This window comes from Pleurodeles waltl, chromosome 3_1 (assembly GCF_031143425.1).
Source record: "Pleurodeles waltl isolate 20211129_DDA chromosome 3_1, aPleWal1.hap1.20221129, whole genome shotgun sequence".
In the NCBI taxonomy this organism is placed as follows: Eukaryota; Metazoa; Chordata; class Amphibia; order Caudata; family Salamandridae; genus Pleurodeles; species Pleurodeles waltl.
Window position 1 is genome coordinate 527,568,138 of NC_090440.1, and position 26,019 is coordinate 527,594,156.

The 26,019-nt window shown below is 46.2% G+C and overlaps 1 protein-coding gene across 5 annotated transcripts in view; it reads left to right on the top strand.

Annotated features, from left to right (window-relative positions):
• Positions 1–26,019, top strand: part of ANKDD1A (ankyrin repeat and death domain containing 1A) — a 315,687-nt gene that overhangs the window by 68,403 nt on the left and 221,265 nt on the right. For all 5 annotated transcript variants that reach the window (XM_069222814.1, XM_069222812.1, XM_069222816.1 and 2 more), the window contains exon 2: positions 25,537–25,640. In XM_069222814.1, the coding sequence (XP_069078915.1) occupies positions 25,593–25,640 (48 nt within the window). In that variant the 5' untranslated portion in view covers positions 25,537–25,592. The remainder of the gene's footprint in view (positions 1–25,536; positions 25,641–26,019) is intronic.

A 26,019-nucleotide genomic window follows, 5' to 3' on the forward strand; every position in this document is an offset into this window, starting at 1 on the left:
TAAACAGGAAGTGACAGATAGGACACCTCTATGTAAATTACAAAAGCAAAGGAGCAACTTATCAGCAGCATTGTATTTTTTGTTGTTTTACTTGCTATTTGAGTATTCGTCCATGTGAAGCAGGGAATACTGCAGCAAAAGTAAGTTCAGCACACTTCTACCCTTGCCATGCCGTCCTGCCCTGCAATTTACTCTGTCCAGAATTGCCTTCCTGGATTCTTGCTGCACGTGCGAGTGCATGGAAGCTATTGCGTTAAGCACTTTTCTTCTACTTTGAAATATCTGCAATGCTTTATTGTTTTTTATTGCTGAACAACGCACATGCGTGGTTAAGGCAGAGAAAAAGGAAGATCCATTGGGAGAGGACACAGTCAGGTAAGTGGGGCAGGGTTAGGGGTAGTTTTTAGGGGCAGGGGTGAAGGGGTTGGGGTGGTTAGGATATTATTTTATTTTTTTACGGGGTGGGGTGAAGGGTCGGTACTATGGTTTTTAGGGTGGGGGTTTAAGTTATTTTGGATTTAGGGGCGGGGTGGGCGTCGGGGTAATTTTGTGTTTAGGGGGATGGGGGGTTAGGTTTTTAGGGGTGGGGGTTCGGGGTAATTTTATATTTAAGGCAGGTGGGGTGTCAGGTTTTTAGGCGTGGGTTGGGGGGTCAGGGTAATTTTGTATTTGGGGGTTGGAGTAATTATGTTTTTAGGGCTGGTGGGGGGTGGATTTTTAGTGGTTGGGTCAGGGTAATTTTGTATTTAGGGCAAGTGGGGGGTTCGGGTTTTTAGGGGAGGTTTGGGGGTTGGGGTAATTTTGTATTTAGGGCAAGTGGGGGCAGGTTATTAGGGGTGGGGTCAGGGTAATTTTGAATTTAGAGCGGGTGGGGGGTCGGGTTTTTAGGGATGGGGTGGGGGTTGGGCTAATTTTGTATTCAGGGCAGGCGGGGTCTGGTTTTTAGGGGCAGGGTAATTTTGTTTTTAGGGGTTGGGTAGTTTTATGTTTGGGGGTGGGGGTCGGTTTTAGGGCTCAGGGTGGGTGGGGCGTATTGGGGTAGTTTTCAAAGGTGGGGGATCGGGGTACTTCTGTTTTTAGGGTGGGGGTGGCATGCGACAACCAGGCATACCGTTTCCATACATGCCTTTACTACACATGCCTTTACAGCGAAAAATTGTTGTAAAGGCATGCGTGGTAAGGGCATGTGTGGAAACAACACGGTTCCATCATACAACCCTTGCAGAGACATATATATGTATTGCTTCAAAATTTTGACTGGAAATCCATTAAGCCCCCAGTCGATTGACTCTATTTTGTTACTTCTTTATATAAATTGGAACGAGCTGATACATTGCAGATACATTTCCGTAGCTATTAGGGTTATCATGAAGACCTATTTACATTGTTGGTCCTGAAGATGGTCTTACGTACTTATGACCAATGCCCATTCCAATTCTCACTCGTGAATTCCTGTATGTCTGGACTGAGGAATATACACAATCAAATGGATCCCAGCTAATCAGAGAGTTTACTTTCATGCATTTATCTATGAGACTCTCATAGGAGCTTTAACCTAATATACAAGATCAATGTATGTTGGATTTTAATATTGTTGTACCCTAATAACACACACACGTGGTAATAATGCATTTAATATGATTTTGTGTACACCTGTTTTTCTTTGCTTTCAGATTAATATCCCCTTTGTTTGAATATCTTTTTTGATTGATCATCCTTACTCAAAAACATTGATTAATTCAGTTTCATACGTACGACTTTTAGCTTTAGGTCATTTCATAAGCAATCCCCTTGTTAGCACCTTACATTATTGTTGCATATAACTTTAGGTTGGGTTGCCCATCCTATAGATTTGACTTTTGGTCATTCTAATTGTGTTAAACTCTTTTGGTCATGACGTTTGTGACTTTGGTTTGCTCAGATGGCTCTACTGTGGTGCAAGTGTTCTTTTTCTTGCTGTGTATGAAATGAATAAAACAATAAAAAGAAGTTCACAAAAAAGTGAAGCACCCATGTTGAAAACAAAGCAGTTGTCCTGGGTAGTTCTGGCGGCTGCCTAGGGGATTAACGAGAATTTAGACTCAATGGTCATTCATTCTTGTCCCCTCTGAGACTACCAGAGTCGAATGGAATCTGAAACAGGAATTCTCGCCAGAAGATTGAACGGATCCGAGGGCCAACGGGAGAGAATCCAGTTGACCAGACAAAGGAGATAAAACCTGGCCCAAGGAACCAGGAAGATCACTGAAGCCAAGTGACCATGAAGCCTCAGTCGCTGAACTGCTCTGGGAGCCACTTGAGACAACACATTGCTCACTTGCTCCTGAAGGTCCAGCAAACTCCTCTCTGATACAGTCACCAACCCCCGCAGAGTCAGAAACCAAGCCCCGATGAACACCAGGTCCTGGGAAGGTTCCAAATCTGATTTCCCCCAGTTTATCAAAAAGCCGTGACCCTGGAGGACCTGCAAGACACATGCCACATGAACCTGCAGCAGATCAGCGTTGAGAGCCTGTACCAAAAGATTGTCCAGGTAAGGATGCACGAACGCCCCTTCTGCATGCAGAAGAGCCATCAGCGGAGCCAGTACTTTCGTGAAAACCCTGGGAGAGGATTTTAGGCCAAAGGGAGGAACACAGAACTGGAAATGGTCTGGACTGATTGCAAAACACAGGTACTTCTGAGAGGATTCCACAACAGGCACATGGAGGTAAGCATCCTGAAGATCCAGAGACCCCAAAAAATCCCCCGGACCAATTAGAGGAAGAATTGCCTGAATGGTCAACATTCTGAAGTGCCCAGTCCAGATCCAGTAATTCACCCACTTGAGATTCAAGACAGGACAAAAACCCCCAGTCATTTTCGGAACAAGGAACAGGATGGAATAAGCCCCGTGGCCCTGTTCCCCCAGAAGCATCCTGGAGATTGCCCCCTTCAACAGCAAATCCCGGATTCCCTCCAGCAAGGCCGCCCTCCTGCCTCCATCCACAGGCAAAGGCATCAGACAAACCCCGGTAGCCTCAGAAACAAGATCGAACTTTATGGTGTATCCATTCTCCACAATGTACTGGACCCAACAATTGGTGACATCTCTTTGCCAAGCAGACAGAAAATGCTGCAGCCGTCCCCCAACTGGCCAATCGCCACAATTTTGATTGTCAGGAGCCCTTCTTGGGAGTGCCCTTTGTAGATGGAACCAACCTCTTAGGAGAAAAGCGGGGCTGAAACCTATGCTTCTTGGAAGAAGCGGACCGAGGTTCAAACTTGGGAGATGACCTAAAATGTTTCTTCCACCCCTTGCCAGACAAGGAACCCCTTTTATAAGGCAAGGCATGCTTATGGTCCTTAAAGGCTGTAGAAATCATGGCTGGTAACTGATCCCTAAACAGAGCCTGACCCTCAAAAGGAAGTCTCAGAAGTGCCGCCTTTTCCCCAAGGTCCGCCTTCCACTGCCTCAACCATAGAGACCTTCTGGCCCCAATCACAGCCCCAGAAGCCATAGCTGATGTGCAGAAGGCATCAAAGGAAATATCCGCCAACAAATGGGCCTGCTGTTCCATAACAGACAGTAATTCAGAACATTCAGAGCCCACTTGCACAGCTACAGCATGCCTGTCAAAGTCCTGAACCAATGACTGCGCAGAATACTCAGAAAACATATCGGCTCGTACAGCTAATTTCCCTGCAGAAAAAGCCCTTTTCATACTGGAGTCAACCTTCTGGTCAGTGGCATCAGAAAGAGTACAGTCTTCCGGATTGACAGAGGTTTTACCAATCAACGCAGCAAGCATGGAATCCAACCGCACAGAGGGAGGTAGAGCATCGTCCCCCTCCAGCAAATACAACTTCTGAAAAAAACAGGGAACCTGAGCCGTGTCAACCTCCTTCCATTCACGGTAAACTATGGCCATAAACTATGACCTCTGGGAAAGGCATAGCAAAACGAGAAGGGGTAACATACTAAGGAAATAAGGTAGATTCAGCCCCCGCAGATTGAAAAGAAGGAAATCCCAGATTGTCCTGCACATGAGCCAAAATGTCCCACATCTCCTCACGAGACACATATTTTCTCCTAGAAGAAGTAGAAGGAACATCACCCTCCGAGGAAGAGGAGCCATCAGCCGCCACAGAAGCTTGGGAAGTAGAGGGACGACTGGACTGGGCAGCACCAGCTTGAAGGGCCCTAGAGACAGCCACCTCAATCATGTCCTGCACCTCCTCCCGACACATAAGAGGAGCAGGCCCATCGACTGCACTCCTGGCCACACGTGCCGACTGCAGGGGAACAGAAAGAGGAGGAGAGAATACGTCTCCACTTTGCACCCCTCTGCTCCGACATAATGGAACAACAGAATGCCCAAAACCACCATCATACACCTTAAAAAGGGGAAAAGACCTCCCCCTTACACCAATGAAATTGCAGCATAAGTTGGGCCCCCCAATCAGGACCAAATCCAAAAGATATAAAAAAATGCGGGCCCAAAGCTTGCCTTACCTCGTAGACGGTGAAAATATGCAGCCAGGAACACGTCCTGCTCTGTGAGGCGGTGACCCAGAAGCACAGCCCCAGCCGCAACAGAACCGATCAACTCCATCAGACGACTTGGAAGCTGCACCATCAGAGGCAGCTACACACTCTCCTTTCCAACGCAGCCCGGCCAGGAAATCGCCACCAGAAGCCTTGGACCATGTTGCGATGAATAATGAAGCCCCCCCCTGGCCCCGCCAAGGAGGCAAAAAAAGGTAAGTCTAGGCGTAGACAAAAAGAAACAGGGGGGTACTGGGGCATGGGGACTTTTTAAAAAGGGAGGGGAGGGGTCTAGGTGAGGCAAGGGGCCTCATTGGTTACTTAAGGGAGGGACGGAAGGTAATAGTCTTTAACAGAATCACTGTACCACATCTCCTCCTTTCTGAGCTATTGAGTATATAAAAGGCTCCTTAACCCAGTTCCAATGCCAGTAGCGCTGGGGCAGGGACAGTTTTGTCTCGTATGAATATGCTAAAGCCTTTACCAGGCCCTCCCTATGGCACAGTGAGCCTAACAATAAAATGATAGGTGCCAGCGGAACGGTTCTTATCACATATACTAGTTGGGTTCTATATAGTGTAGCTCCGGGCTTTTTAATTTAATGATTATACATTGCCAAAACAGTTTTAATCTTACAGCAAATATACCCAAACAAGTTTGGTTCTATGGCGCTATTATGTAGTTTAGTTTCATCCTTGAATAGTGTGAACAAAATCATACGGTCAGGAGAATAGTATGACTACTTTAGTTTGCACGTGGTTTAAATTTCTGAATTGTGTTTAGCTACAATGACTGACTATCAAAAACCTAGCAGGAAACCAGCTGAGTCTGTCCACCATGTTTGTAATTGCCTTAAACAGGAAGTGACAGATAGGACACCTCTATGTAAATTACAAAAGCAAAGGAGCAACTTATCAGCAGCATTGTATTTTTTGTTGTTTTACTTGCTATTTGAGTATTCGTCCATGTGAAGCAGGGAATACTGCAGCAAAAGTAAGTTCAGCACACTTCTACCCTTGCCTTGCCGTCCTGCCCTGCAATTTACTCTGTCCAGAATTGCCTTCCTGGATTCTTGCTGCACGTGCGAGTGCATGGAAGCTATTGCGTTAAGCACTTTTCTTCTACTTTGAAATATCTGCAATGCTTTATTGTTTTTTATTGCTGAACAACGCACATGCGTGGTTAAGGCAGAGAAAAAGGAAGATCCATTGGGAGAGGACACAGTCAGGTAAGTGGGGCAGGGTTAGGGGTAGTTTTTAGGGGCAGGGGTGAAGGGGTTGGGGTGGTTAGGATATTATTTTATTTTTTTACGGGGTGGGGTGAAGGGTCGGTACTATGGTTTTTAGGGTGGGGGTTTAAGTTATTTTGGATTTAGGGGCGGGGTGGGCGTCGGGGTAATTTTGTGTTTAGGGGGATGGGGGGTTAGGTTTTTAGGGGTGGGGGTTCGGGGTAATTTTATATTTAAGGCAGGTGGGGTGTCAGGTTTTTAGGCGTGGGTTGGGGGGTCAGGGTAATTTTGTATTTGGGGGTTGGAGTAATTATGTTTTTAGGGCTGGTGGGGGGTGGATTTTTAGTGGTTGGGTCAGGGTAATTTTGTATTTAGGGCAAGTGGGGGGTTCGGGTTTTTAGGGGAGGTTTGGGGGTTGGGGTAATTTTGTATTTAGGGCAAGTGGGGGCAGGTTATTAGGGGTGGGGTCAGGGTAATTTTGAATTTAGAGCGGGTGGGGGGTCGGGTTTTTAGGGATGGGGTGGGGGTTGGGCTAATTTTGTATTCAGGGCAGGCGGGGTCTGGTTTTTAGGGGCAGGGTAATTTTGTTTTTAGGGGTTGGGTAGTTTTATTTTTGGGGGTGGGGGTCGGTTTTAGGGCTCAGGGTGGGTGGGGCGTATTGGGGTAGTTTTCAAAGGTGGGGGATCGGGGTACTTCTGTTTTTAGGGTGGGGGTGGCATGCGACAACCAGGCATACCGTTTCCATACATGCCTTTACTACACATGCCTTTACAGCGAAAAATTGTTGTAAAGGCATGCGTGGTAAGGGCATGTGTGGAAACAACACGGTTCCATCATACAACCCTTGCAGAGACATATATATGTATTGCTTCAAAATTTTGACTGGAAATCCATTAAGCCCCCAGTCGATTGACTCTATTTTGTTACTTCTTTATATAAATTGGAACGAGCTGATACATTGCAGATACATTTCCGTAGCTATTAGGGTTATCATGAAGACCTATTTACATTGTTGGTCCTGAAGATGGTCTTACGTACTTATGACCAATGCCCATTCCAATTCTCACTCGTGAATTCCTGTATGTCTGGACTGAGGAATATACACAATCAAATGGATCCCAGCTAATCAGAGAGTTTACTTTCATGCATTTATCTATGAGACTCTCATAGGAGCTTTAACCTAATATACAAGATCAATGTATGTTGGATTTTAATATTGTTGTACCCTAATAACACACACACGTGGTAATAATGCATTTAATATGATTTTGTGTACACCTGTTTTTCTTTGCTTTCAGATTAATATCCCCTTTGTTTGAATATCTTTTTTGATTGATCATCCTTACTCAAAAACATTGATTAATTCAGTTTCATACGTACGACTTTTAGCTTTAGGTCATTTCATAAGCAATCCCCTTGTTAGCACCTTACATTATTGTTGCATATAACTTTAGGTTGGGTTGCCCATCCTATAGATTTGACTTTTGGTCATTCTAATTGTGTTAAACTCTTTTGGTCATGACGTTTGTGACTTTGGTTTGCTCAGATGGCTCTACTGTGGTGCAAGTGTTCTTTTTCTTGCTGTGTATGAAATGAATAAAACAATAAAAAGAAGTTCACAAAAAAGTGAAGCACCCATGTTGAAAACAAAGCGGTTGTCCTGGGTAGTTCTGGCGGCTGCCTAGGGGATTAACGAGAATTTAGACTCAATGGTCATTCATTCTTGTCCCCTCTGAGACTACCAGAGTCGAATGGAATCTGAAACAGGAATTCTCGCCAGAAGATTGAACGGATCCGAGGGCCAACGGGAGAGAATCCAGTTGACCAGACAAAGGAGATAAAACCTGGCCCAAGGAACCAGGAAGATCACTGAAGCCAAGTGACCATGAAGCCACAGTCGCTGAACTGCTCTGGGAGCCACTTGAGACAACACATTGCTCACTTGCTCCTGAAGGTCCAGCAAACTCCTCTCTGATACAGTCACCAACCCCCGCAGAGTCAGAAACCAAGCCCCGATGAACACCAGGTCCTGGGAAGGTTCCAAATCTGATTTCCCCCAGTTTATCAAAAAGCCGTGACCCTGGAGGACCTGCAAGACACATGCCACATGAACCTGCAGCAGATCAGCGTTGAGAGCCTGTACCAAAAGATTGTCCAGGTAAGGATGCACGAACGCCCCTTCTGCATGCAGAAGAGCCATCAGCGGAGCCAGTACTTTCGTGAAAACCCTGGGAGAGGATTTTAGGCCAAAGGGAGGAACACAGAACTGGAAATGGTCTGGACTGATTGCAAAACACAGGTACTTCTGAGAGGATTCCACAACAGGCACATGGAGGTAAGCATCCTGAAGATCCAGAGACCCCAAAAAATCCCCCGGACCAATTAGAGGAAGAATTGCCTGAATGGTCAACATTCTGAAGTGCCCAGTCCAGATCCAGTAATTCACCCACTTGAGATTCAAGACAGGACAAAAACCCCCAGTCATTTTCGGAACAAGGAACAGGATGGAATAAGCCCCGTGGCCCTGTTCCCCCAGAAGCATCCTGGAGATTGCCCCCTTCAACAGCAAATCCCGGATTCCCTCCAGCAAGGCCGCCCTCCTGCCTCCATCCACAGGCAAAGGCATCAGACAAACCCCGGTAGCCTCAGAAACAAGATCGAACTTTATGGTGTATCCATTCTCCACAATGTACTGGACCCAACAATTGGTGACATCTCTTTGCCAAGCAGACAGAAAATGCTGCAGCCGTCCCCCAACTGGCCAATCGCCACAATTTTGATTGTCAGGAACCCTTCTTGGGAGTGCCCTTTGTAGATGGAACCAACCTCTTAGGAGAAAAGCGGGGCTGAAACCTATGCTTCTTGGAAGAAGCGGACCGAGGTTCAAACTTGGGAGATGACCTAAAATGTTTCTTCCACCCCTTGCCAGACAAGGAACCCCTTTTATAAGGCAAGGCATGCTTATGGTCCTTAAAGGCTGTAGAAATCATGGCTGGTAACTGATCCCTAAACAGAGCCTGACCCTCAAAAGGAAGTCTCAGAAGTGCCGCCTTTTCCCCAAGGTCCGCCTTCCACTGCCTCAACCATAGAGACCTTCTGGCCCCAATCACAGCCCCAGAAGCCATAGCTGATGTGCAGAAAGCATCAAAGGAAATATCCGCCAACAAATGGGCCTGCTGTTCCATAACAGACAGTAATTCAGAACATTCAGAGCCCACTTGCACAGCTACAGCATGCCTGTCAAAGTCCTGAACCAATGACTGCGCAGAATACTCAGAAAACATATCGGCTCGTACAGCTAATTTCCCTGCAGAAAAAGCCCTTTTCATACTGGAGTCAACCTTCTGGTCAGTGGCATCAGAAAGAGTACAGTCTTCCGGATTGACAGAGGTTTTACCAATCAACGCAGCAAGCATGGAATCCAACCGCACAGAGGGAGGTAGAGCATCGTCCCCCTCCAGCAAATACAACTTCTGAAAAAAACAGGGAACCTGAGCCGTGTCAACCTCCTTCCATTCACGGTAAACTATGGCCATAAACTATGACCTCTGGGAAAGGCATAGCAAAACGAGAAGGGGTAACATACTAAGGAAATAAGGTAGATTCAGCCCCCGCAGATTGAAAAGAAGGAAATCCCAGATTGTCCTGCACATGAGCCAAAATGTCCCACATCTCCTCACGAGACACATATTTTCTCCTAGAAGAAGTAGAAGGAACATCACCCTCCGAGGAAGAGGAGCCATCAGCCGCCACAGAAGCTTGGGAAGTAGAGGGACGACTGGACTGGGCAGCACCAGCTTGAAGGGCCCTAGAGACAGCCACCTCAATCATGTCCTGCACCTCCTCCCGACACATAAGAGGAGCAGGCCCATCGACTGCACTCCTGGCCACACGTGCCGACTGCAGGGGAACAGAAAGAGGAGGAGAGAATACGTCTCCACTTTGCACCCCTCTGCTCCGACATAATGGAACAACAGAATGCCCAAAACCACCATCATACACCTTAAAAAGGGGAAAAGACCTCCCCCTTACACCAATGAAATTGCAGCATAAGTTGGGCCCCCCAATCAGGACCAAATCCAAAAGATATTAAAAAATGCGGGCCCAAAGCTTGCCTTACCTCGTAGACGGTGAAAATATGCAGCCAGGAACACGTCCTGCTCTGTGAGGCGGTGACCCAGAAGCACAGCCCCAGCCGCAACAGAACCGATCAACTCCATCAGACGACTTGGAAGCTGCACCATCAGAGGCAGCTACACACTCTCCCTTCCAACGCAGCCCGGCCAGGAAATCGCCACCAGAAGCCTTGGACCATGTTGCGATGAATAATGAAGCCCCCCCCTGGCCCCGCCAAGGAGGCAAAAAAAGGTAAGTCTAGGCGTAGACAAAAAGAAACAGGGGGGTACTGGGGCATGGGGACTTTTTAAAAAGGGAGGGGAGGGGTCTAGGTGAGGCAAGGGGCCTCATTGGTTACTTAAGGGAGGGACGGGAGGTAATAGTCTTTAACAGAATCACTGTACCACATCTCCTCCTTTCTGAGCTATTGAGTATATAAAAGGCTCCTTAACCCAGTTCCAATGCCAGTAGCGCTGGGGCAGGGACAGTTTTGTCTCGTATGAATATGCTAAAGCCTTTACCAGGCCCTCCCTATGGCACAGTGAGCCTAACAATAAAATGATAGGTGCCAGCGGAACGGTTCTTATCACATATGCTAGTTGGGTTCTATATAGTGTAGCTCCGGGCTTTTTAATTTAATGATTATACATTGCCAAAACAGTTTTAATCTTACAGCAGATATACCCAAACAAGTTTGGTTCTATGGCGCTATTATGTAGTTTAGTTTCATCCTTGAATAGTGTGAACAAAATCATACAGTCAGGAGAATAGTATGACTACTTTAGTTTGCACATGGTTTAAATTTCTGAATTGTGTTTAGCTACAATGACTGACTATCAAAAACCTAGCAGGAAACCAGCTGAGTCTGTCCACCATGTTTGTAATTGCCTTAAACAGGAAGTGACAGATAGGACACCTCTATGTAAATTACAAAAGCAAAGGAGCAACTTATCAGCAGCATTGTATTTTTTGTTGTTTTACTTGCTATTTGAGTATTCGTCCATGTGAAGCAGGGAATACTGCAGCAAAAGTAAGTTCAGCACACTTCTACCCTTGCCTTGCCGTCCTGCCCTGCAATTTACTCTGTCCAGAATTGCCTTCCTGGATTCTTGCTGCACGTGCGAGTGCATGGAAGCTATTGCGTTAAGCACTTTTCTTCTACTTTGAAATATCTGCAATGCTTTATTGTTTTTTATTGCTGAACAACGCACATGCGTGGTTAAGGCAGAGAAAAAGGAAGATCCATTGGGAGAGGACACAGTCAGGTAAGTGGGGCAGGGTTAGGGGTAGTTTTTAGGGGCAGGGGTGAAGGGGTTGGGGTGGTTAGGATATTATTTTTTTTTTTTACGGGGTGGGGTGAAGGGTCGGTACTATGGTTTTTAGGGTGGGGGTTTAAGTTATTTTGGATTTAGGGGCGGGGTGGGCGTCGGGGTAATTTTGTATTTAGGGGGATGGGGGTTAGGTTTTTAGGGGTGGGGGTTCGGGGTAATTTTATATTTAAGGCAGGTGGGGTGTCGGGTTTTTAGGCGTGGGTTGGGGGGTCAGGGTAATTTTGTATTTGGGGGTTGGAGTAATTATGTTTTTAGGGCTGGTGGGGGGTGGGTTTTTAGTGGTTGGGTCAGGGTAATTTTGTATTTAGGGCAAGTGGGGGGTTTGGGTTTTTAGGGGAGGGTTGGGGGTTGGGGTAATTTTGTATTTAGGGCAAGTGGGGGCAGGTTATTAGGGGTGGGGTCAGGGTAATTTTGTATTTAGAGCGGGTGGGGGGTCGGGTTTTTAGGGATGGGGTGGGGGTTGGGCTAATTTTGTATTCAGGGCAGGCGGGGTCTGGTTTTTAGGGGCAGGGTAATTTTGTTTTTAGGGGTTGGGTAGTTTTATTTTTGGGGGTGGGGGTCGGTTTTAGGGCTCAGGGTGGGTGGGGCGTATTGGGGTAGTTTTCAAAGGTGGGGGATCGGGGTACTTCTGTTTTTAGGGTGGGGGTGGCATGCGACAACCAGGCATACCGTTTCCATACATGCCTTTACTACACATGCCTTTACAGCGAAAAATTGTTGTAAAGGCATGCGTGGTAAGGGCATGTGTGGAAACAACACGGTTTCATCATACAACCCTTGCAGAGACATATATATGTATTGCTTCAAAATTTTGACTGGAAATCCATTAAGCCCTCAGTCGATTGACTCTATTTTGTTACTTCTTTATATAAATTGGAACGAGCTGATACATTGCAGATACATTTCCGTAGCTATTAGGTTTATCATGAAGACCTATTTACATTGTTGGTCCTGAAGATGGTCTTACGTACTTATGACCAATGCCCATTCCAATTCTCACTCGTGAATTCCTGTATGTCTGGACTGAGGAATATACACAATCAAATGGATCCCAGCTAATCAGAGAGTTTACTTTCATGCATTTATCTATGAGACTCTCATAGGAGCTTTAACCTAATATACAAGATCAATGTATGTTGGATTTTAATATTGTTGTACCCTAATAACACACACACGTGGTAATAATGCATTTAATATGATTTTGTGTACACCTGTTTTTCTTTGCTTTCAGATTAATATCCCCTTTGTTTGAATATCTTTTTTGATTGATCATCCTTACTCAAAAACATTGATTAATTCAGTTTCATACGTACGACTTTTAGCTTTAGGTCATTTCATAAGCAATCCCCTTGTTAGCACCTTACATTATTGTTGCATATAACTTTAGGTTGGGTTGCCCATCCTATAGATTTGACTTTTGGTCATTCTAATTGTGTTAAACTCTTTTGGTCATGACGTTTGTGACTTTGGTTTGCTCAGATGGCTCTACTGTGGTGCAAGTGTTCTTTTTCTTGCTGTGTATGAAATGAATAAAACAATAAAAAGAAGTTCACAAAAAAGTGAAGCACCCATGTTGAAAACAAAGCGGTTGTCCTGGGTAGTTCTGGCGGCTGCCTAGGGGATTAACGAGAATTTAGACTCAATGGTCATTCATTCTTGTCCCCTCTGAGACTACCAACAGATACCACCAGGCGTCCGTATGCCTGTGGCACACTCTCAATATTTCATACCAATGCAGAGAGAGTATGAGCATACTCAGAACTAAAAAGCTTTTCTCTGAAAGAACAAAAAGTCGCTGATTTATTTGTCAAGGTTTGTTGCTGTAATGGCCGCTGGGGCAGAACAACACAGGTGATTAAAAATATTGTGGTTGTGTTCATTTTAGAGAGGCTGGAATTAACGTGGAGTTGAGCCTTCGAATTCACTCATACAGCAAATTAACTTCTCCCTAAACCCAAATTTCGCCATCCGTGTATAAGCCCTCCCATTCAACCTTGTCAAACGCTGGTTGGTGTTCTACACGGTGATGCTGAGAGATGTCTCACATAATAAAGCAAGCAGCTGGCTTGTTCGAACAACGATGAGCCACAGACAAACCCATTCTGGTGTATGCACACGAACAGATGTATATCCAATGCTATCTTAATAGCTCTCCTATAATAATTGTTGTGTCTGATTTTAGTAATGATTGAACAAAAAGACAGATAAAAACCGTGAATCTCGATATTCACACAATTCCCGAAATGTTCATGTTCATTTAATATTGCAGGGTGTTTTTTGCCCTTCAGATCACACGAACTTCACTGAGGAGGCTGTTCTCTCTAGTTTCTTTCTGATTATAAAATCTTTGTAACTTGCAACAATTGCTTCACCTTGCATTTGAGAATTTTCGCAGTAATTATTTGGATGAACGAAATTAAGCTGAAACAGATGGGTTAGCAATGCATTGCCTCTGTAAGAGTCAATATATTTCCAATATGCCTATCAAATATGTAACGTCTTATTTTTACAATATGGTTTATTATGTACAGCCCTTAGTGAAAGTCAGACATTACAAAAAACTGTTACATCCTGGTACATGACAACGCGTTCGTTACAACACCTATCTTTACAATATATGTCATCCTACTTTACCCAGCCCTGAGCCTTAAAAACCCTTACCTTCGTGTACCCACCCCTAAACCCTAAAATCACCCTTACCTCCCATTGTGTGTACCCACTCCTGAACCCCCAAAAACCCGTATCTCCCTTTAACTCTAGCCTCCCCTAACCCCAAAACACTATTACCTACCTTTACCTTAACACACCCTGAACCCTAAAAAAAAAACTTACCTTCCTTTACCACTACGCACAGCTGAACCCAAAAGAACCATTACCTCTGTTCACCCCTGAACCCTTACCTTCTCATGCATTGTAAAGGCACGCATTCTTAATGTGTATGCTGCAAACGTGGCTGCATTGTAAAATAATTGTTGCAATGGTATGTTGTTGTAACAGATGTGTTGTACTAAAGGCATCCCCCATGATAACAGCAAAACTGCAATACTAAGTACCGTGTAAACACATTCTATACTCCTGGTTCAAAAGAATGTGCCAGTAACACTGTGGTATCCCTTACTTCATTGTGGGCTTAAACCTAAGGTACTTAAATTCACTAAACCAGGTACCATTCTCTAGGAATAAACTGAAAGTAACATAGTCCAGACCCTTTACTTGGGCTTCAACCTACTTTCTGCCTGTGATGGGCTGTTTTGAATCCTGACTGAGTCTCTAGGCAGGCCAGGGTGAACGGCCCCAGTAGTACCGACTGGAGTCTTTTTGTCCCTGGTGTCCTGGGGCCCTTGTACTGCGGAACTTTTAATGAAGTACCAAGCACCCCTTGACTCTTAAGGGAGTGATGCAGAGTAGTCCATGACTTACTGAGGGAAAGTGCTGTAGGCCAGATATGCTGCACTCAGCCATGCAACAAGCAACACGTAATCATTTGCTGGACGGTTTGCTTTTTATTGTAAAAAGGGAAAGCACTTTATTACACCCACTACTTAATACTATGCTCAAATTTGCAAAATATAAATACAAATGGCAGGTGCTGTGTCTATGTAAAAAAAGGGGGTAGCAACCAAAAGGAGACACACACTAAACACGGGTCCCACATATCAGCTAACCCCTTGAATGTAGCCTGTACCCACAGCACTCAAGGCCACTTCTGTCTGCACGAGAAAACCCTAAAACCACAATACCCCCCAGTTGTTCCTAAGACAATATAGCGGGCACAGTTAATAAGAGTCGGACTTACTGGCTTTTTCGAAATTCAGTACAATGGCACAGCCTGTCAATTACATCATAATTATGTGCATTTATTTACCGTTAATATGGTTAATGTCAATAACATTTTTAGTGATGAATGCTGTGCTGTGTGTGTCTTTTTTTCCTACCTTTACAGTTGCTGCAAAGTAGCCACCAGACCAAAAAAACATAAAGGGTTTCAGCTCCGTGAGTCTTGAAACCCTGACAGATTTCTCCCCTTACCATTCTTTTGTGCATGAGGGCTAATTGGGGGGAGAGATCAAATTTGTCATTAAGGCTCGTCTGGGGACTTCTAAACTCTTGGCGGACCCCCAGAGCCAACAGACACTTTTCATGTAGTGCCCGTGGCTTCCTGGGCACAGCCGAGCCACATATTAAAATAGCTGAGCCAGCACACTTATGGGGCAATCCCTGGCTCTAACTAATTCCGTCCTAAGCTTCTGCTCTGCAACCTGGCTGCCTCCCCATCCACTGCTGACACAGCTTCGTGTGCTGGCGTGGGGTTCAGTTTAGGTTCCACCTGCACTTGCAGGCAGGAGCTTCAGTGCTGCTATTTGCCCCCCCTTCCCCCATCTGCCCCCCCCCCCCGGACAATGGGATAAACAGCTCCCCTGGTGCCCGTAACATACTTCCTCAATAGTGTGCAACCTGAAGCGAAGTAGTGCTCAGTGGCACCACAGGGGGGCTGGCCTTCCCTGGTGATTGAACGAAGGTTGGAGGGGTGGGGAGTGGTAGTTACTTAGCAGATCATCACACCTCTTGCCCAACCCTGCCTAGTGACCTGATGCTCTGACCCTCCCTCCCCAAGAGTGTGTAAGCCAGGTTTGTAGTGCTCCACCGTTCCACTGCACCACTGGGCGCTAGCCTTCCCTACGCTTGAAAAAAGGTTGGAGGGGTGGGGAGTGGTAGTTTACTCAACAAGGTGTCTAACCTTCCCCGGCCCCTACCCCTGGCCTGGGGGCCGTGCCTGGCCCTCCAAAGGAGCATATTTAAACATGGAGTATGAGCAACACATTTACCGCCTCCTGAGTTGTCCCCACGGAGCACAGACCCTCCCAAAGACTAAGGGCCAGATGTATCAAAGGTTTTTACCCATTCTGTGTCTATGGAAAACGTGTTCATACATATGGCCCTAAGTAACAAACTGCAAAGCATAGTAGATGGATTTCTTCCTCACAGGCCTCGGGACCCGACGGGCTGTCTGTATTCGTGCAGGCTGATCTGAAGTTGAATTTTCTTGCTCTGTTACTCTGGTTTTGGTGGGGCTTTTGCTTGTTTAGCTCCTGGAGGTACACTGTAGCCACCAAGCATGTCTGTTTTAGGCCTCCCGGAGTTTAATTTTGCACTGCTTTCCCACCAGTGAAGACGAGCTCTGGACCTGCTGTTTAGCTCCTCAAAGTCTACTGTTTTATGGCTTCTGGGCAGCACCCAGGATTTACTGGTCTGTCTGGGCTCGAAGTACTTCTCTTTGGCCTATAGTACATAATGTGCATCACAAAATCAGAGACTGGTCACAAACAGTTGGTGCAGGATTTGCAAACTCTTTATGTGAGTGTCTCTTTGTACATCATGTCCCACATCTGGTGATTGCTCGTCTTGTGGCTAAACCACTTGAACCTATGCATGACTGCAAACTTAAATTCCTGCCACGGAAGATGGGCGTACTGGTAGCTGTTGATTCTTCCAGGAGGATAGACAAGGTGCAGGCATTTTCAGCAGAGAAGCCTTACATCGAGTTCCATCCTCATAAGGGTTTGGGGACCGGCACTTATTTTTCATCACTTTGATCCAGAGGAGAATAGAGAAAGACCCTAAGAGGGTAAAGGAGGAGGAAGAGCTTGACGGACAAACAGTGTCAAAGGTAGAAAGCAGAGAAAGAACCTGCAAGAGTGAGGTAAAGAGGCAGGTAGTGTCAGGTGGTGAATTAAAGAGGCATGAGGTGGAATCAAGACTAAGCAGCCTTGGTATTTGGCGCCCTTACCTTCGATAGCACCCACCACAGGCTTCTGAACAAAGCCTTGGCCCGACACCTACTGTTATACAAATTAAGCATGTTGTACTCTTCTGATGTTGTTTCCTGTTAAGAGGTTGAATGTAGTTTATCAAACGGAGGATAACCTAATGAAGGGAACAACATACAAGCAAGTTTAAAATAGTGTAAACTTAAAGAAACATTAAAATATTTGTACTAAGGCCTAGCCCATTCGCTGGCCTCAGCCAGAACCTATGCCAAGACTTTACTTTGCAGTGGACCCCAGGGCACATTTGCAGTAATGCCCTGCATGCTTAAGTGCCTCAAGGGAAGAATGAAAGTGAAGCATTGAGCAGGAGTTGCAGGGTCTGAGTTAAGTAGAGGGGGTGGCGCGGGAGTGACATAAAGAAATGCACTTCTTCACAGTAGTAAGTGCAGATCAGAGGCAGTCTACAATGTTATCATAGGTGGGATGGGCAGATTAGAGACTCCTCAGACTCTCTACTAGCGGCCAAGATCCGCTTGTGTATGCTTCTGATAATAAACCCATAAATGTTGGACTCACCTCTGCCTCTTTTTGATAAGTGTTATGTGGAATACTGTTTCTAAGATTTTTACTGCATTTGCTACTCTATGCAAAAATATTTCCATAAAAGTAAATTGGAGGAAAAATCTTATTGTACTAATACATAGTATGATAAGATAAGCAAACTACATCTGAAAGTGTAACAGCCGAGTTCAAGCATACAGGTTTAAGGGAGAAAATAGCATGTACAGTGTTGTAGATTGGATCACCTAAAGACACTGGTCGATTGATGTTTTTTTAGTTATGAACAGGGATGGAAGACTGCACAGAGTCCCAAAATTAAGCTACACTAAATTACACAAAGTTACTTTAATGTTTTTTTATGGTTTGAGAATTGTAGCCTGAGTAGACTCTTCTTTAAAGGCTGTAGTTCATTTCAAGGAGTCTATTATCCCTTCAAGATGTTAGGCCTCATCTTTAATTTTCATGTTTTTCCAGTAAAGTGCAAATTTTCACCATCACAAAACAGTCTGTTTGGGCCAATCACCAAGCTGTACACATACTGAATCAGCAAGCTAACTCAACTATGAATGAAGGAAGGAATGAATTAAAGAATGGTAGGGCTTGTAAAGTCAACATCTGCTCTGAGGGAACATCCCCGTGCTGAAATAGGACCAATTGAAAAACTGGACTAAACTGAAAGATTAACGAATGGGGAATAACCAATTTTATAGGAGTTTCTGACATCACCTCATTGCGCGTGCCAAGTAGAGTCAATAGGAAAAAGTTCCAAACTTTTGGTTGCCAAAATAGAAAAAGAACATCCTTCCTTCCTAAAGGGTCTGAAGGAAACATTCATATAAATATTTGGGCCGAGAGTTAAAAACAACTCTGTGAGCCAACAGAAGGGCTTTAAAGGGAATCCTGTTTTTTACAGGCAACCATGGAAGAGATTTAAGATGATGGTTTGTATTAGTAGCGAACATTACATTTTTGTATTAAAATGTGCATTTACACACACAATCCTATTTCCTCATACATATTTCTCTGGTATAGTGTTGTGTTCCAATGTTAGCAAATCAGCTCCTAGGGCATGAAGTAGGCATTCCATTTCGGGGATACCTTGGAAAGTCGTTGAGCACCTACAAACCTGCAGTTTTCCCAGAAGCTGTGGATTTATTTGCGAATAACATGACAGCTGGAAGTGTATTCTAAAGGTAGAAGGAGACCGTCAAAAGTACATTTCCAATTACCTTCCGTGATTTAAAATTTGTGACCCTTGAAGGATATTCACTGATCAATGAAAAGCTCTGGCGACAGGCTGTTAAAGAGGTAAGAGAAGAAGCAGTCCAGTTGCATATTCTTAAGTCACTGTTGATCCAGGACCTGAGTTGCCAGCTTTGACGTCAAATTAAGTTGAAGAGAATGCAGGCAGTGTCTTAGACTCTCTACGTCAGAGGCCAGTGAAAATGTGAGGGATTATTGCATGTCGTCGATGTAGTGATGTAGGAAGTAATTCGTATTTTTTGTCTGTACATACACGTAATTTTTTATGCATGGCTGCCTTGAGGCAAAGGCATCTCCTAGAGGACACTTTAAAAAAATCAGACCTAAGGAAAGAGCTCCATCAAGAGAATAATGCTTTAAACAATGCTTTTGAGAAGCGGTCTAGTGCCAGATGTTTGTTAGGGATTTCTCTTGCTGTGAAGTGCCCTTGTCTGCATGTATACATGCTGGAAAAACACCTATCATACATGCTGGATAAAGCTAGGATGCACCCCAAATATTTTCATGAGGAGTTCCGAAGGAAGCCATGTACACATGTGTAAAGAGTGTATTGAGAGCCGTGCGGGCTCTCCTTGTTTGCGTAAGCGTGCTCTGCGTGTCCGGGAGGGGCACGGAGCACGGAGCACGAGGGTATAAATAAAAGAGGAACTGCGATGACGCAGGCTCCGGAGTATATGCAACCAAGCACTGTCTCCTAGTTTTGTGTGCTCGCCCGCATGTTTCCCCAAACGAACATTGGCGACGAGCGGGATGTCGAGGCATCACGCGCAGCAAATTTAATATCGACTTAAGGCCCTGTCGTGCGAAGTAACGTACCGTGGAAGTCCTGGTGCGTGTTGGCCGTGGAGCGAGGAACGAAGGAGGCGACCGGGGGAACCGGACTGCCTTGCGGCGTCGGACGAGGAAGCGCACGTTGGCCTCCCTGCCGTGGCAGCCAGTATAGGTGAGCCGCGCCCCGTTGCACGTTGGCCTCCTGGCCGGGGAAGCCAGGAACAGTGAGCCGCGCCCCGCCCCCAGACAGAGAACGCCACGTGGAGATCAATCGCTCCACCTCGGGGCGTCTCCTCGCTGCCGTAGAGCAGCTGACATTGCCGCGTGCGATCCCCGAGTGAGGGGATTTTCCGATCAGCTGTATTGACGCGTGCGATCCCCGAGCGAGGGGAATTTCCGATTCAGCTGCCAGGAGGGCGTGCCATTAAAAGGAAGGAGACGTGCACGAAGAGGACACGTGGCCACACACAAAAAAAAAATAATAATAAATAAATAAAAAAAACAAGTAAAGAAACGAAAGAAGGGAGGAGCATGATTAAAGCACATAGAATACAAGTCAACTAGGCAGTCACAAAAAAAAAAAAAAAAGAAAAAGAGAAAGGACAGTGAGAGAACATTCACCCTTATATACAGCGGAGGAGAGAGAGGGCAAACATGAGTGCCCCGCCACAAGACGATGCCAATCCTCCACCGCCACCAGGGAACCCCCATCTTCCGGCACAGCTGAATAACAGTATTCACTCATCACTTACTGCTTTGCCACCATTTAGCCAACTAATTGACCCGGCTACTGCTGCACCCAGGTGGCGATTATGGATAAATCGCTTAGAAAATTACTTCTGTGCCACCCGGGAAACAGATGGCGCGGTGCGTAGGTCTGTAATGCTGCTGATGGGTGGAGATGAACTACAGGAGCTGTTTGATTCTCTCCCTGACACAGGGGATAAGGATGATTTTGACGCAGCAGTAACTGCTTTGAACAGGCATTTTGATCCTCAACTTAACTCGGATTATGAACGATTCAAACTGAGACAGGCGCAACAGACTGAAGTTGAGTCGATGGACATGTTTTATGCGAGGTTGAGAAAGCTGGTGAGTTCATGCACGGGACTCAACCAGCAAGAGGAGATCCGAGCACAGATCATCCAAGGCTGCCGATCCAACGCCTTGAGAAAGCTTATCCTTCGGCAACAGGGCATGTCCCTTGACGACATTTTGATTCTTGCAAGGTCACATGAACTGTCGGCGGTGAGAGCAGATGCGATGGCGGCCGTGAGAGGTCATTCGCTAGCTGCAGCGTCATCATCGAAGGTAGTCCAGGTAAAGGAGGAACACGTTGATGTTGTCCAGACACGTCAAGCAGCGCAACGCAAGCCGAACCTTACCAAACCAAGTGATAGGGTTTGTGGAAGCTGTGGATATGAGCACCGATCAAATATGGGATGCCCGGCAAGAGGTCAGTCCTGTAACCGTTGTGGCAAGCCGAATCATTTTGCTAAAGTGTGCAGGTCTAGGAGAAATAAGCCAGGAGAACAGAAAGGACGAGATACGAGTGTGAGAGCTGTATCCAAAAGTACGGAGGAGGTAAGGGACCAGGCAGTAGCGAGTGGCCCGGTCTTTGAGGAAGACGAGGAAGAGGACATTTTTGTAATATCCTTTACAGGAGGTAAGCCACAGAAAGTGAAACCGCCGCCCATGAGTGATGTTCACGTCAACGGCACGCTTGTCTCCGTACTCATTGATACGGGTGCATCTGTTAATGTGATGGATGAAACTCTTTTCCAAAAACTCGTACCCACCCCGCCACTTAACCCAACGGCCACTAAGATATATAATTATGGAGGGCGAGACCCCCTTCCCCTTAAAGGAACAGTGGAGGTGGCTGTGAGCAGTGGAAATAGGTCTACAGAGGCAAAGTTCTATGTGGTGGCTGGGGATCGTGGCACTCTGTTAGGGTGTCACACGGCAGAAGAGCTTGAATTGGTGTTCTTTGCACGACAAGTATATGATACCCAAGTGGAACGCCTTCTTAATGAGTTTCCACAGCTCTTTGAGGGGCTAGGACGGCTGAAAGGGAAGCGCATCAAACTGCACATAGATCACAGTGTGGTTCCTGTGGCGCTGAGACATCGTCGGGTGCCATTTCATCTGCGACCTGTTGTTGAAAAGGAGCTGCAGTTGCTGGAGGACCAAGGTGTCATCGAAAAGGTAGACGGGCCTACGCCGTGGGTGTCACCGTTGGTGATTGCGCCAAAACCCAAGCAGCCTGGAGCGATTCGCCTCTGTGTGGATATGCGATTGCCAAATAAGGCCATTCGAAGAGAAAGGCACATCACGCCTACCATGGACGATATTATCGCTGATCTGAATGGGGCGCAGTGGTTCTCAAAGTTGGATCTTAATGCGGGGTATCATCAGCTGGAACTAGACCCCGGAAGTAGAAACATCACGACTTTCTCAACACACGTAGGGCTGAGAAGGTACAAGAGACTAAGTTTTGGAGTGTCATCTGCTGCTGAAGTCTTTCAGAATGTGATTAGAGAGACATTGTCTGGACTACCAGGGGTAATCAACTTAAGCGATGACATTTTAATACACTCCAAGACGAGGGAAGAGCATCATCGTCATTTAAGGGCAACCTTGAAACGGTTGGTTGAAGCAGGGCTAACGCTTCATAAGAAGAAGTGTGCTTTCTACCAAACCTCAGTCGAATTCTTTGGCTATGTGTTTTCAAAAGATGGTCTGCAAGTGGACCCCCGGAAGGTTGAAGCTATTCGTCAGGCTCCTGTTCCACAAAATGTCACTGAGGTTCGCAGTTTCCTGGGGATGGCCACCTATTGTGGAAGATTCATACCCCAGCTTGCCACCCTGTCTGAACCTCTACGCCGACTCACGAAAGGGCAACACCGCTGGGACTGGACTCCCGAGGCTCAACAGGCGTTTGTGGATATTAAGGATGCTTTGCTAGATAAGGCAACTATGGCCTATTTCAACCCCAACCGGAGAACTGAAGTGGTGGTGGATGCTAGCCCCGTTGGGCTTGGAGCTGTTCTCTTGCAGGAACAGCGGTATAACGAGTGGATCCCAGTTGCATATGCCAGTCGGGCGTTGTCGGCAGTTGAAGCGAGGTATGCGCAGATTGAACGAGAGGCCCTGGCCATTCGATGGGCATGTCGCCATTTTCATTTGTACTTGTACGGACACGAGTTTCAGGTAGTGACTGACCACAAACCTTTAGTGTCATTGTTTGCGGGGAGTCCCCGTCTTGCACCTCCGAGGATTGAGCGATGGACAGTTCTTCTTCAGCCTTATAGGTTCACGGTTGTTTATCGGCCGGGTGTGAACAATCCGGCAGACTATCTGTCGCGCCACCCCTCTCCGCAGGGGTTTGATGCTCGGCAAGGACAAGATGAGGAAAGTACGGAGTGTTTTGTCAGCATGGTCGTACAGTCGGCATGTCCTAATGCTCTTCTCGTAACTGACATTGTAAGTGCTACCCAGGATGATGCAATGTTGAGTCATGTTAAGGAGACTTTGAGCCACAAACAGTGGAAGTATTTTCTAGAAAAGACACATGTGTCCTGCCCTGATCAGAGGATAGCTATGCAGAGTATTTGGAAGGTGCGTGATGAGCTGTCCACCAACAAGGATGGTTTGGTTCTGAGGGGACGAAGAATTGTACTTCCACAATGTCTCTGGTCCAGGGTGATTGCTCTGGCTCATCAAGGGCATCAAGGAGCTGCTAAAACCAAAGCGAGATTACGTGCTAAAGTGTGGTTTCCAGGCATGGATAGTCAGGTTGACGAGATGGTAGGGAAGTGTCACTCCTGCATCATAACATCGATGGATCCCCCAAGTTGCCCAGTGGTGACCGAGCCGCCCTCCCTGAAACCGTGGGCTAAAGTAAGCATGGACTTCGGGAGCTTTCCAGATGGGAGATTGACTGCTGTTCTGATTGATTCCTATACTAAGTTCCCGGTGGTCGAGGTGGTGTCGTCAACGGCGTTTGAAAACGTGCGGCCAGTTCTGCAAAAGACGTTTGCTTTGTTCGGCCTGCCTGATGAAGTTAGAACTGATAATGGGCCCCCGTTCCAAGGGCAAGAGTTTAGACTGTATCTTGACAGTTTGGCAATTCGTCATCGCAAAATAATGCCATACTGGCCTCAGGCAAACGGTGATGTGGAAAGGTTCATGCGAACTCTGAATAGGGCTCTTCGGATTGGAGTGGAGCAAAAGGAAGACAGTGAACAGTGTTTGCATCAGTTCCTAAGTGCTTATCGTCAAACGCCCCATAGCACTACTGGTTGTGCTCCTTCTTCCTTGATGTTCCGAGTGGCTCCCCGTGACTGTATCCCCTCAGGCCCTAAATGGAAACCTCCGGTGCTGGACGTTGAAGCAACTCAAAGACGACGAAGAGCTAATAACCAAAGGGCGAGTAACCAACGACGATCTAAGTATTGAGGGTTTCAAGAGGGAGATCGCGTGGTAGTAAGGAATCGGCGAGGAGGAGGAAAGTTTAAAACACCATTTGAGCCTGAGATCTGGGAAGTCATTGGGGTAAAAGGATCTATGATAACTGCAGCCCGAGGAAGGAAAAGGGTCACACGAAATGTGTCCCACTTTAAGAGAGCCGGCCTGAGGGAGCCGGCTAGTGAAGAAGAAGAAGAGGAAGATGAGACCATGGATGGTCCATATACGGTCGCTCACGAGATGGAGAGTGTTACCAGGCCAGTGCCAACTGAACAACCTGGGCCTGGTTGCATTTCAGAGCAAGGAGGTTTGCGTACCAGAAGTGCGAGATATAACTTACGCCCCAATCCTGTGCCGAGCAGTCAATTGAAAGACTTTGTCTGTCAGATGGACTGTCTGTAACATGGGTTCTGCTGGTGTCTAGTAAAGGTTGAGCTGCTGTCGGAAAAGGAAATCGATAGTATAAAAGAACTTACAGCCGTTTAAAAGACACAGTGGTTGCGGTCCTGGGGATAAGGGTGTTAACAGGGTTTGAAGTGATTATTATTATTAGCCAGTTATGTTGTTCCTGTTTTGTTTAAGTTTTGCTTAAGGTTATTTTATATTAATCCCTCTCCATGTGGAGTAAAACATGGGGGGGATGTAAAGAGTGTATTGAGAGCCGTGCGGGCTCTCCTTGTTTGCGTAAGCGTGCTCTGCGTGTCCGGGAGGGGCACGGAGCACGAGGGTATAAATAAAAGAGGAACTGCGATGACGCAGGCTCCGGAGTATACGCAACCAAGCACTGTCTCCTAGTTTTGTGTGCTCGCCCGCATGTTTCCCCAAACGAACAACATGGATAGATCGTCCTCCTTTTCCCCGATGCAGTAAACAACGACGAGATTGCTTTTTTTCCACAGTAGATTTTTTTTAAAGTAGTTTTCCTTTCTAATTCAACCTGGCATTGATTTTAAATGCAATTTCATGCAGCCTTTTCAGTTGGCCTCTCACACTTTACCCCCCTGTGTCCCATTTATTTTCCTTCTCTTAAGTGAGTGTAGCCCCGGTACCGTAATGACACATTTGGCCTGGAATCAGACTGCAAGCCTCATCCAGAACCTGTGCCAAGGCTCTACTTTGCAGTGGACTCCAGGGCACATTTAGAGTAATGCCCTGCATGCCCAAGTGCCCCAAGGGATGAATGAAAGCGAAGCATCGAGCACGAGTTGCAGGGTCTGACTTGAGTGGAGGGGGTGGCGCGGGAGTGACATAAAGAGATGAACTTCTTCCCAGAGTTGTAAGTGCAGATCAGATGCAGTCTACAATGTGATAATAGGGGGAGGTGGGTGGGCAGATTAGAGAGTCCTCAGACTCCGCTTGTGTATGTTTCTGACAATAAACCCATAAATGTTGGGCCCACCTCTGCCTCTTTTTCAGTGTTATCTGGAATACTGTTTCTAAGATTTTTACTGTATTTGCATTTCTTGAGTAACTGTTGGATTTTCCTGTTTTTCCCTTTAGTGCTACGTTCTGAGAAAGAGTTCCACGTAGCTGCCAGATTTAATGATACAGAGAAGATGTTGTACCTGATAAACAAAGGAGTCAATATAAAAGCCAAAAATAATGTAAGTACTGAACAATTGACCATACAAACGCTATGCATGACTATTGTGGGAGAAAATACTGGAGAAGCTAGATTGTATCTTTAATGTACCTAGCTCACTTCTTTGCTTTTGCCAGCCATCTGCCTTTCATTCGCGTTTTCTCAGATCTTAACTCTTCCAACATGTGGGCTGCCAGGTCACCTCTGCAAATGTTCCTTTATATGTCTATATCTGGCTTCTGGATTGGCTGATGCCGTGAGAGCTTGAATGTGAAATATGTCCTCTCTTGACCCCAATGCCCAAACCATATTTCACAGGGAACCCTGAATTTTTGGCAATTCCCTGAGAAATACGGATTTCGTCATAATGCCACCCGCAACACCTCTTCTTTTTTCCTTGT